Below are 12,196 nucleotides of genomic sequence, written 5' to 3'. Positions count from 1 at the left end.
GGATAGGCTGAGAAGCTGGGGGTTCAGGCTGGCAGGAACGTGCTCATAGAGAACCAACTTGCGTTCCGTTTTGGCAATGTTGGCTTTATCGGCTAGGCTGTTAACCTTGCCAATAAACTGGTGGATGTCTGTTGACTTGTCCGACAGACTAAACTTCAAGTGACGAAGCTCCTCACGGGCTTTGGAGGCTTGATTATCATCGTGGTAAACAGCGGCTAGGGTCGCGACCATTTCGGCCGCGCTGCTGAAAGGCATAATGGTGGATTCATAGCGGCCTTGGATAAGGTCGTTGGCAAGCCCTTCAGTGAGGGAATTGATCACCGCCATGCGGCTTCTTTCTGTTTTGTAAGTTTCGTCGTCCTCTACAAATTTATCTGCGATTTTGGTGATCCATTTATCAAAACGATCCTTATTACCATCAAACATGCCGGGGTCGATGCCGGCTTTACGTGCCGTCCTGTCGTAGGCAGGGTTTTTAGCATTTTGGTTACTTCCGTAAGGCTTAAATGCTGTCCGGGCAGCGATACCATGGGGCTTAAACTCAGCCCCTCCAAAAGCGCTGTTCAAAGGCGTAATACCGCGGGTTTGACGGGTGGCATTGTTACTCCGGGTGGCGAGCTGGTCTTTAAGTTGGGCAATGGTGGCCAAAAGATCTTGCAGCTGTGATTGAGTGATGGTAGCCTGGCCGGTTGTGCTTTCGCTTTCGTCTGCCATTTCGCTTCTCATTTGGGCGGCAGGCGAGGGCGCTCTGCTTGGAGATTTCGGAATTTCGTTCCTGCCGTCTGACGTCTTGGCAGAAGGTTGGTGGGGAGGGCTTCGCGCCTCTCCTGGGTGCTCAGAAACTGACTCGTACTCGTACGATCCGTCAACTTCGATGCTGTCGACTGGCTGATCTTGCTCTGTGTCGGATTGGGGCTCAACGGGCTCTTCAGGCTCTGTGTTGGCGCTGGTAGGAGCGGGCTCTACTGGCTCTGGGCTCACTGGGGCAACTGTAATCTCTCCGTTTTGATCCGAACCTTCGGTGTTGGGAGTAGCAGTGCTTGAAGCCAAATTATCTGGCTTTGCTGAATTTGCGTTTGTCACGCGTTGGGATTGGCGAATCGGTGGGCCGTAATTTTTACGCGGCGACATTGATTTCGCGAATGGTGTCTTCTGTGGCCTAGTTTACCGTCGTGCACAGCCGACGTAGTGAATAATTGAATAAAGGGATTGAACGATATATTTTAATTGCTTCACCAGCAAATCATAGCGAGTTTAGAATTATGTCACGGCCAGGCATACATTGGAGAACCTCAGTGTATTAGGCGCTATCGACGAAAATTCTAAACTGAAGAGAAGAGAGAAATTACAATCGACGACGCGCTCAAGAGACGCGCTTAAATCCGGAGGTAGTGGATCCTTGTCCGATCCCTGGCTCGGTGTGGAGCCGAGTCGTGATTCTGAGGGTAGGTCTAGGGGCCTGATCCTCACAAATAAATTCGATTTTAAAATTGTTTAGCAGCAATTAAATTTTAGTTAATTTTAATATTTATTTGAAAACAATTATAATTTTATTCCCCAATTATTAAAAACCCCAATTGTGACATTTGGACCATGAGATCACCAGACCCTAACCCTGACCCTGGACCAACGACCCACCAGGGTGATACCTTTATCGACGTCGCGTCAAGCTCAGAACTTTGTTTGTTTCCTTTCCTCTCCTCAGAGTAGAATCTTCGTCGATAGGCGCCAATAGACTAGCTTCCGTGCTATGCTTACCCTGGCCGTGACACAATTCTACTCTCTAAAGAATCGCTGGCCTAGCGATTAACAAATAAGGCGCAACAACCTATCTTTACGCCGCTGGCGAGCGACGAAAATAAATCCGCACCCGACAGACCCGACCCGACCGGAGTTCGACAGGAACGGCAATTCCAGTCCCCGACCACGACCGATCCGACCTATGCCCAGGCTGAAGGACCACCCACCTGCGAGCAGGAAATTACAAAGATTGATTACGAACCAGACGGAGCAAACAGACCGCCCCATCGACGACCCGACCCGATCAGAAAGCGAAACAGACTTTCGCCCAGGCACCAAGTCCAGTGTCGAGGACGAAATCGAAGTTGCATCTTCTTCGCGGTCCCCGGAGCTCAACGTGAACGCACAAGAAAACAACCCCAGAATGATAAGCGACGCAAACGACCCAGCCAGCGAGATCGCTAGGCTAGAAGCGGAAATACTTAGGCTAAGAAACGCGTTGAGAAACGACACACCCAGCCCCAGGCCCTACAGAGAATTAAGGCACCGAGAGCCATCAGTGGAAAGTGCATTCGGCGGAACGAGTTTCAAAGCAAAAGGGATGGCCGCTTGGCCAGCCTTTACCGAGTTCCAAGGAACAGGCGGCATCAACCCTGCTTACAATGACAAAGCAAAAGCCAGAGCCGATTCACCCCCAAAGTTCGCAGGAAATAAGACGCAATTTGATAGCTGGCTGATAAAGGTGGCCGACAAATTCGAAGAAGATGTCGCCATTTTTAGGACTGAGAAAAGTCGGATGCGTTACCTGATGAATTTGCTCGAGGACAAAGCCGAGAAAGCAATGATTACTCGTTACGTTTCAGTTACACGCCCCTTTTTATCAACAGCCGAAATGATCCAAATCCTAGAATCCATGTACCACGACCCCAACCAGTCCATAGCTGCCAAAGAAGCCCTTAAAAAACACGAGTTTGAGCTAGGCAAGGGCCAAGATATCCACGAGTTTATTACCACGTTTAATTCACTAGCCCAGCAAGCAAAGGTTCGGGAAGAAGATTGGAAGCAAACCTTGTGGGGATGTATACCCGCCGACCTCGATCACCGTCTGCTGCACGATAGTGAGAACATCGACATAAACTACGAGACGTTTTGCCAATACGTTACCAAAGCCGTCTACAGCAACCAACTGGCACAAGAAAGGCGCAAAGACCGAGAGAGCACCGACAAAACCAGCACGAAGAACGAGACCCGGAGCAGGCAGAAAACAGTTTCGACGAAAGTCCGTTCGCGCTACAAGCCCAAAGATTATCAAGGGGATAGAACGGAACCAATCACAATGGCTAAGGCCGGTCGCTCACTGACTTATGAGGAGAAAAAGGCGCATTGGGATGCCAACACCTGTTTCATATGCGGAAGGGGTGGCCATAATTCCAAAGATTGTCCCGAAAAAGAGAGAATAAGGGATGTTAAAGCAGTGAAACCGAAGTAACAAACGAGTAGCTTAAATTCGGAAACTATAGACGAATCGGGAAAAGAGTGAGACCGCCGCAAGCCTCCTCGGTGGTCCAAATATCTACGATAGCTTAGATTGGTAGTAACCCACGACTTAAATCTTTCATCATTCGAACTCAAATACAGGTTAATGGCGTAGCACTATCAGTTAAAGCTTTTTGTAACACCGGAGCAGATATTTCTCTTTTAATCAGCCCAGCAATCGCTGAACAAGCCGCAGAACGGCTAGGAGCCCGGCTTCAAAGGTTAAAAACCCCGCTACTTTTGTCGGATTACCGCAAACAGGACGCAGGACGCATTACGCACAAACTAAAAGCGACCTTGGAAATCGATGGACGCCGGTTCAGCAACCAAATGTTTTACGTGACGGAAAGTGGACATGATATGTTTATTGGGCAGGATTGGCTAGTTGAACAGGATGTTTGGATCCATCCGAAAACGCAAACGTTCGCATGGCCTGAAACGACACCATCGTTGGCAAAATTCTCGCCAGCCATCAGACTTCCGAACATGTTGGACAAACCCGATCCGGCTGCGCAAGCCGATGCAGAGCGGCGCGACCGAGCATTCGAACGGGAAACCAAGAGGGTGCAAATATTTCGACGACCGTGGCGCCAAACAACCTCTTTAGAACCCAGACCGACCCCGGTTGTTTTGAGTGAGGACCAAACCGTTGTAAATATAGCCGCCCTTCAACACAAGCTGGACACCGACCCCCGACAAAAGCGATGGAAATCGTGCCCATTACCCACGCAGCCCATCACGTTAGAAATTGGACCCGAAAAACCCGCCATCAGCCTATCTGCCGTCGGCCGTTCGTACCAATGGAAAACCAACAAGGGAGAACCAATCCCGTTCCCGGAAGATGAAGACCCCGACCATGTCGAACTGGTCCGAAGCAAACTGCCATCCCGACTCGCTCACCTGGAGGGATTCTTTTCGAAAGCAGCTTCCACCAACCTGCCTCCACATCGCCCAGGGCACGATGTGATTTTGGAGCTAGACAAGCCGAAAACAGGATCGCCTCCGACGTACAGAACACCTGTGGAATTCCTGCCGCTCGAAAAGGAAACAGTCGACGAGCTGCTGCGCATTGGGTTTATCGAACCCTGTATGCAGGCCGACCCAGCGCCTGTCCTGTTCGTACCTAAACCACACTCCAAAGAACGCCGTTTTTGCACCGACTACCGATGGATCAACCAGTTTTTGAAAGATCGATTCGTACCAGCCCCGGATGTCAACGGAACTATTTTTAATTGTCGCAATGCAAAGAGGTTTACAAAAATCGACATTATTCGAACTTTCAACCGGTTACGTATGGCGGTTGGCTCAGAGTACCTCACTGCTTTTCGCACCCGACAAGGCACCTTTCAATGGAAGGTGCTTCCCTTTGGGCTAAAGGTCGGCCCAGCTTGGTGGCAGTCATTTATCAACGCTCAGCTAAATGAACTTTTGGACTTGTTCGCCAGCGCATACGCCGACGATGTTTTGGTTTATTCCGACGGAAACGAAGAAGAACATTGGGACCAAGTAGAAGAGGTTATTTACCGATTAAGCCGAGTCGACCTCCAGGGAGATATTAAAAAGTCTCGATTCAACGTTACCACGGTCGATTATCTTGGCATCGTTATGGACGCAGGTCTGGGCATCCGTATCGATCCAGACAAACTGCAGGCAATTAGCGATTGGAAGTTCGAAGATCTCACGTCCAAAACAGCCGTGCGTTCCTTTTTGGGATTGTGCAATTACATTCGAATGTTTTGCCACCATGCCAGCAGCGTCGCTGAGCCGTTGAACCGACTGTTGAAGAAAGACGCCAAATTCGCTATGGGCCCCGAACAGAGGCGAGCATTTGAGGAAATGAAACGTTTAGCCTGCGATGCACCGGTTATGGCATTTTTTACCCCAGGCCGACCGACCAAGGTAGAAACCGACGCCTCACGCAACGCGACCGGCGGAGCAATCTGGCAACAGCAACCGGGTGGAGAATGGAAGCCTGTGGAATATTTCTCAAAAACGATGACCCCAGCAGAACGCGCATACCCGATCCAAGACCGAGAGCTGCTGGCAGTGGTTCAAACGCTGAAACATTACGAACCAGAATTGTTAGGGACAAGCTTTTTCGTGGTTACAGACCACCAAGCTTTAGTTTACTATTCCACAAAACGACTCCTTTCGACTCGACAAGTGCGTTGGGCAGATTTCCTGGCCAACTTCAACATTACGTTTCAGTACCGCCGCGGCAAAGACAACATAGCCGCCGATGCCCTGTCCCGCAAGACGGCAGACCTTCCAACAGTTAAAGCTCGGGAAAAAGAAGAACGAACAATGACTTTAATCCCACCTGAGAAGATCACACCTACGGTGGCCGCCGTCAGCACTGCCGACCCAAACGCCCACGTGGTGAGCGGCGCAGATTTGGTAGACCTAATACGACAAGAGAACGAAAAGCAAAAGCTAGGCCAACACCAAGGAAAGCTAGTCGTCCCGGAAACGACTTTAGACGGACAGATCTTTTTGAGGACCGCTCTGATCCGTGAAGCTCACGAGCCCAAAATATTCGCCCACGCAGGACAGAACAAGACGATACAAATGATCAAAAGACGGTATTTTTGGGAGGGCATGAGTCAAACCATTCGGAAATACATCAAAAACTGTCACGACTGCGAGCGAAATAAAAGTAGACACGACAAGACCCCGGGCCTATTACATCCGCTACCGATACCGAATTACGTTTGGGAACATGTAGCAGTCGACGGAAAGGACATGCCCAAAGACAAGTTCGGATACGACTACGTGTGGGTGTTCGTTTGCAAGTTCAGTCGCCTGATAGCCACCATCCCGGGCCAGAAGACCGACACAGCAAAAATCCTGGCCTCCCGATATTACCGATACCTATACCGTTTCCTAGGACTACCTTTCGTTTGGATTAGCGACAACGCCGGGCCGTTCATCTCCGAATTCATGGCGACGATAAATGAACTCACGGGTACTAAACACCGACACGGCAGCGCCCTGCACCCTCAAACACAAGGTGCCGTAGAGATAACCAACCAGGAACTGGACCAAAAGCTGCGGTTTTATATCGACAAATACCAGACCAGTTGGAGCGTACATTTGCCTGCTTTGGATTTTGCCCACAACGCCGCGTGGCATTCCAGCCTTGGTATGTGCCCGTTAAAGGTAGTGCTCGGGACCGAACCCCGAAACCCGCTGTCCACCGACCTGCCAACCACGACCGTTGATTCAGACCAGAAACGAAAAGCGCTGCAGATCGTCCGCCAGACTAAAGAAGTCCAAGAGTTGGCTCGCCAAAACGCGCTAAAAACGCAGGCGAGGCAGGAAGAACAAGCCAACAAAAAGCGGCGACCAGTAGATTTTGGGGTTAACGACTATGTTTTCGTCAAGAAAAAAGGGTTTCCGACGACCGCACCGACGACCAGATTGGATTCACAGTGGACCGGACCATGGCAGATTCTAGAAGAACGAGGATATAGCTATGTTTTGGACGTACCTGAATCGTTTAAAGGAAAAAATTTGTTCCACGCAGACCGCCTCCGCAAAGCCGCAATGGACCCATTACCACAACAGAAAAGAGAGCCGCCTCCGCCAGAAGAGATCAACGGAGAACCAGAGTTTGTGGTCGATAAAGTTTTAGCGTCCCGATTATTTGGCCGGAGTAAGATATTGCAATACCAGGTCGCATGGCAAGGATGTGATCCAGACGACACGTGGTACCCGGCTGAAAACTTCAAGAATTCAGCGACAGCCCTTGACGACTTCCACAAGAAGTACAAAGATGCCGCAGGACCGCCGAAGCGATTGGCAATCTGGATAAAAGCCGCTGCCGAGGATAAGTTGGACGAACCGAATCAGGAGGATAACGTGGCGGAGCATGGAGAGTTAAACGGTAAAAGGAAAAAGCGACGACATGGTTAACTTGACAAGAGCCTCGCATGATCTCCTGCGTCGACATACGAGGTTTGGAAGGGGGTAGTGTGACATTTGGACCATGAGATCACCAGACCCTAACCCTGACCCTGGACCAACGACCCACCAGGGTGATACCTTTATCTACGTCGCGTCAAGCTCAGAACTTTGTTTGTTTCCTTTCCTCTCCTCAGAGTAGAATCTTCGTCGATAGGCGCCAATAGACTAGCTTCCGTGCTATGCTTACCCTGGCCGTGACAGTATTGAGGACAAGTAAGTGGTATGACGAGGTAACATTGGTCCAACGACTATGTAGTTGGAACACCTGATCTCCAATCACAGTCCCAGGGGGTACACAAGCTGACGTAATATAGTTAACCCCTTAACCCCACCTTATTATGAAAGCGGGGGGTTTTTTAATGCGGTGAACTCAATACCCACTTTATGTGGTCGCGCTGCCGTCGCGATCTTTTTTACCTCGCGAGTTTTAGTCGGGTCCTGCTAGACTGAAGTAGTCATCCCACACGCAGAGCTTAGTAGCCGCTACAATGCTTCCTAGCTTCCTCCAGGATAGTTACAGGCAGTACAAAAACGACACTAACCGGTTCGCAATATGGCTGGTCAACTTTGCGAAGAAGGTTGGCCTTGAACCTGCCTGTCTTTCTTCCACTCCAGCGGCCAAGAGGAAGAAAAAAGATACCGGTCAGCCTAGGTCTTTCTACCGCCTGAGTTTGCGCTGTTTCAAGGCAGGATTTTGGAGCTCTATGGCTCAAAAGCTTACAATCATTTAATCACAGGCTCTGCATCCAAGGCAGCTAAATACCAAGTCACTGTAGGGGAGCTTTTGACGCTCGCGCGAGCTATTTCTAACACCAGCCTCAAAGCGCCCTCCCGGATGCTCAACGTTGCCAAACGTGCTATTGCGCTCCGTAAGAATGTGACTTTGTGGTTTTTAGGACGGGGTCGCGATGCCGTCGACAAAAGACATGCCCATTTTATTCAGGTTTTGGAAGAAATCTGCGAGCTTCTTTCCTGGGAAACAACGCCGTCATCTGGCTCAACGAGCACTGCCCACCGCGACAAGAAACCTACTGGCGTAGTCGAAGATCGCGACTCGTCCGCGCCCGCTTGGGTTAATCGGTTTGCTTCTCTCGTTGTCGAAGACGCTGAAGATGAATCAGCAGCGTCAACTACTACTAGTGTTGTCCAGCTGGAAGTTGTCGAGAATGACGCAGAGGAACCTGATGACGACTTCCTGTCCCAGCCCTTTTTCAGAATTCTATGCTTGCTCCATGATTTGTCAAACTGGAGACGCTTTTTGTCCGACACCGTAAGTCCTACCACTACCAGTACATCTTTTGGGGCCCGTTCGTAATTCTAATACTGCTTAGTGGACTGAATATAGCTGCTCCAAGGTCGATCTCGCGACTGCCGCTGTAGTCACAGACACCGCCCTGCAGCTGGCGCGAGATTTGGTCCAAGATGTCTTGGAGGACCTCCAGCACCAATTCCCTGTAGGAGGAGTAGGCCTGCAACAACTGGTTGTTTCCGTGGCTGCCCAGCTGGCAGGGATCTCATTGCACCCACCCCTACCACAGCAGGGCGGCCTGCCTTACAATGAGGAACTGTCAGATATCGCTGAATTTGCGTTCTTTCCCACCGGAGTCCTGCTACAGTCATTTCTCGCCGTTATCAAAAACGGCAACATTCCAGTTTACAAGCCAGGTTACTACGGCAACTATAACGCCAAGGCGGATCGACTCAAGATGTCCGTTGTCGAAAAATTCAATGAGGACAAGATTCTTTTGCTGGAGCTTCTTCCCGAATATTGCGTGGTTGCAAATTTTGGCGCCCTTTTGCCTGTGCGCGACGAGATCACCGCCGGCTTCGTCGAGTATTACACTACTAAAGATTTCAACTTGTGGCACTGCTTTGCCTCTCAAGTCGTCCTCGACGCCCACCACGCTACTCGCTACTGCCGCCTGAGCGCCGCCGCGGACCTTCGTATGAGCGGCTTATGCATCGCGAGAACCATCGACGACTATTTCAAACTATCCAAAACTCACCCGCACCCGGAATTCTGGCCCAAAGAGGGAGACCTGGAGATTGAAGAGATACGGAACCTCATCGCGACCTGGATCGAAGGAGATCCTCTTTTGGCAATAAGAATGGATGCCTACTCCGTGATCGACAAAAACAATCGGTCTGGCGCCCAGCAGCTCTTATTCTCACGAAACCCTGTCATTTGCGGTATCTTGGTCTTCTCCCTCAAGGTCCGCATGCAGATCATCGGGCAGTCTCTCCTGTCGCAGTGGTTCGATGTGCAGCAGCTGGCTTTCCTCTACAACCTGGTTCAGTTGACTCCCGGCCTCAAGTTCGCTTGGCCAGACATGGAGCTCTTCCTCAAAATCCACGGAGAGAGTAACATCTTTGTCGGCGATCGACCAAAAGACGCAGCGCAGTCCTTGAACCGACTTGAGCTGGTCACGGGCATATCATCCGCCACCAGGTTTGCCAAAGATTCTCGGAAGAAGCAAGGAGACTTCCACAAGCCGGACGGCGTAGGCGGCGCCAGGCGTCTAAAGCCTACTGCCACCAAGGCCGTCAATCTCGTCCGCAACCGATATTTGCAACACACCCCGGGATATACACCCCTCCGCAGCATTGAAGCCGCCGAGGTCGGCAAATTTCTCGAAGAGCTGTTTAAGGAGTCTACAATAACAGCCGTCTCCAAAACGGCCAGTACAAATGGCCCTATAGCCCAAACACGAGCCCTTCTGGGTCGCAAGTGGCGCAATACGCGGCATGTCGGCACCCTCCAGCTCCTTGCAGTGCTAAAGGGCAAGCTGTTTGAGGAGGAGCCAATCCTCATGTTCGACTACTTCGGCATGCACAAGCGGTCCATGGAGCTCTTCCGCCTAATCAAGGCAAAGGAGCACCATAAATTCGTCCAGTACTTCACCGAGCGGTACATGCCGTCCGACGCCTTCTTGCCCAATCTGACCATCCTTATCCACCATGTTGCGCGCGGCTCGGCCGAATCCGGGAAGGCCATGGGTCTTGGGAGCACCTCCGGCCGCGACACGTTTCAGGTTAGTCGCATGGTGACGAGCTGTGGGGAGGTAATGGAGTCCTATTTGAAGAACAACGGCGATGCGACGATCAAGTACTTGAAGCTGTTCGCTAAGAACAAAAAGCAACTGCTGGCAATAGTCGAAGAGCATCAGGCCGCCGTCGCACCAGATGCCGGGGAAGAGAAGTACTTTGCTTGGTTTTGCACGGACCAGTTTCTTGGCCCAAACGAGATGGAGTCACTTAAGACAGGCATTCCGTTGGCTTAAGAGGTGGCCCAAGCACCCTGTTAAGAGGTTGTATCCTATCATGAGTCGAGTTTTGCACTTATAGTCCGTCGTACATCAAATAGAGTAACAACTAGCTGAAAGAGACGCGTTATGACAAACTTCATTTTTTGACCGCAGTTATATCACCGACAAGAATCGCTAAACCGCCTCCACGTGGATACATCCACAGTGCATTTCGTCAAACAGTACAAGCTAGCCAGTACCGACGAAATTCAGCCACAAGGTCAACAGGGGGTGGCCGCTGGGGGTATCACGTGAAGCCGGCCAAAAATGCTTAACAAAATAGCCCAAATAACAACACCCAGATTGAACCAAAAAACATGCTAACACGCACTCAAAGTGAAGCTGTTCACAACTACCTACCCTACCATATCCGCCCCGTCATCCCCAGATCCTCCACCATTCATGGGTCAGACCCACTTTGTTAGCGATTCACACCCAAACACACCAATAAGCTTAACAGCTGAAGAATTTTCGCCCTCCGGGCGCCGGTCGTCATAGCCTCACCAGAGGTCTCAAACCGCCGCGCGCGCCCGCAGAGCACGCCGCAGGCTTTGCCGCAGGGCCAGGCCGAGTCGGGACACGTATCTCTCGACACGCGCACCGCTAACGCGCCTCAGCCGGCTGGCCGCGGAAGGTACTCCAGCCTCCCGGCCCTGGCCATCAAAACACTGCAGCAGGAGTTGGAAAACGTGGAAACAGTCGGCAGCTGGCTCGAAGAGGTCTTTGCAGCCAAGCTCGAAAGCTTACAGGCCCCGGAGAATTGTTCTCGAACTTGACGATGTGATCAGCGGCCGGTTCCTCAGTCGCACCCTCCCTGAAAAAGAGCGCTCGCGCTCCCCGTCGCGTTCGCCGACCAGTTCCAGCGAAAGGCGCAGCGTTTTTTTAACTGCCAATCGTGGACACCTTTGCTCGTGAATATGCTAGCAAATGCCGGAACCTCGCTCATATTGCTGTTCTCAATCTCATAAAAGCTGCCGGCTTCGATGACCGCCACCGTTCCTTTCTGCTGTTGCGCAAGACGGGCGGCTACGGCAAGACCGGCGTTGCCACCTCCGACAATAACCTACGGCTACATGTCAGTCGTAGTTTTGTTCCAAGCACGAACAGACGTACGTAGTCAAATGTCGCATTGTCACCCGGGATGCCGAAAGAAGTTCCGAACGTTGTGCGCTTTCGCAGAAACTCAGGCCTTGGCGGCGTTTTCTTCGTAGGACTACTTTCGGATGGATAAAAGAGGTAGGAGAAAGCGAGGGAAAATGTCGTCCATCGCATGGTTGGCAACGAACAACAAACGATGAGTTAAGGATCCCTGAAGTCATGTTCAATGCGGAATAAAATGCAATTAGATTGTCGTGTGATTCCAAGGGCGTCAAGTGGTAGGGACTGCGGTACAAAAGGATAAAACCAGAAAATGCAAAATAACTTTTTGAGGGTTCCAATTTTCAATTAAATGGGGTGGAAAGGTGGAACTAACTCCTCAAACAGGACATCGTCAGAGGACAATATCTGGTCCATGACTTCAGAACCCTGATCGAAGTCGTCGCGGTGCTACAAGCACAGGAACAGGAATCCTGTTTTCCGTACAGCTGTTTTAGGGTGGCTTTCAGAAAATCCGGACCGAAAATGGGATGCTGGAGATGGATTCTGTT

General features: G+C 51.0%; 2 protein-coding genes across 2 annotated transcripts; one reads left to right on the top strand and one right to left on the bottom strand.

Annotated features, from left to right (window-relative positions):
* The first annotated feature begins 7,646 nt into the window (after window positions 1–7,646).
* Window positions 7,647–10,773, top strand: MGG_14324 (uncharacterized protein). Its single transcript, XM_003715825.1, has 3 exons — window positions 7,647–7,884; window positions 7,980–8,512; window positions 8,574–10,773. The coding sequence occupies exons 1-3, from the start codon at window positions 7,731–7,733 to the stop codon at window positions 10,521–10,523; spliced, it is 2,637 nt and encodes an 878-aa protein (XP_003715873.1). The 5' UTR covers window positions 7,647–7,730; the 3' UTR covers window positions 10,524–10,773.
* Window positions 10,774–11,346: 573 nt separating this feature from the next.
* MGG_08214 (uncharacterized protein) lies at window positions 11,347–11,819 on the bottom strand (the record flags this gene model as incomplete). The annotated part of the gene is made up of 2 exons (XM_003715824.1): window positions 11,347–11,610; window positions 11,661–11,819. 2 exons carry the CDS (start codon window positions 11,817–11,819, stop codon window positions 11,347–11,349), a joined length of 423 nt encoding a protein of 140 aa, XP_003715872.1.
* Window positions 11,820–12,196: the final 377 nt, after the last annotated feature.

Source organism: Pyricularia oryzae, chromosome 2, assembly GCF_000002495.2.
Source record: "Pyricularia oryzae 70-15 chromosome 2, whole genome shotgun sequence".
NCBI lineage: Eukaryota > Fungi > Ascomycota > Sordariomycetes > Magnaporthales > Pyriculariaceae > Pyricularia > Pyricularia oryzae.
The sequence above is the reverse complement of the archived record's forward strand: the minus strand, read 5'-3'. Positions and strand labels throughout refer to the sequence as shown.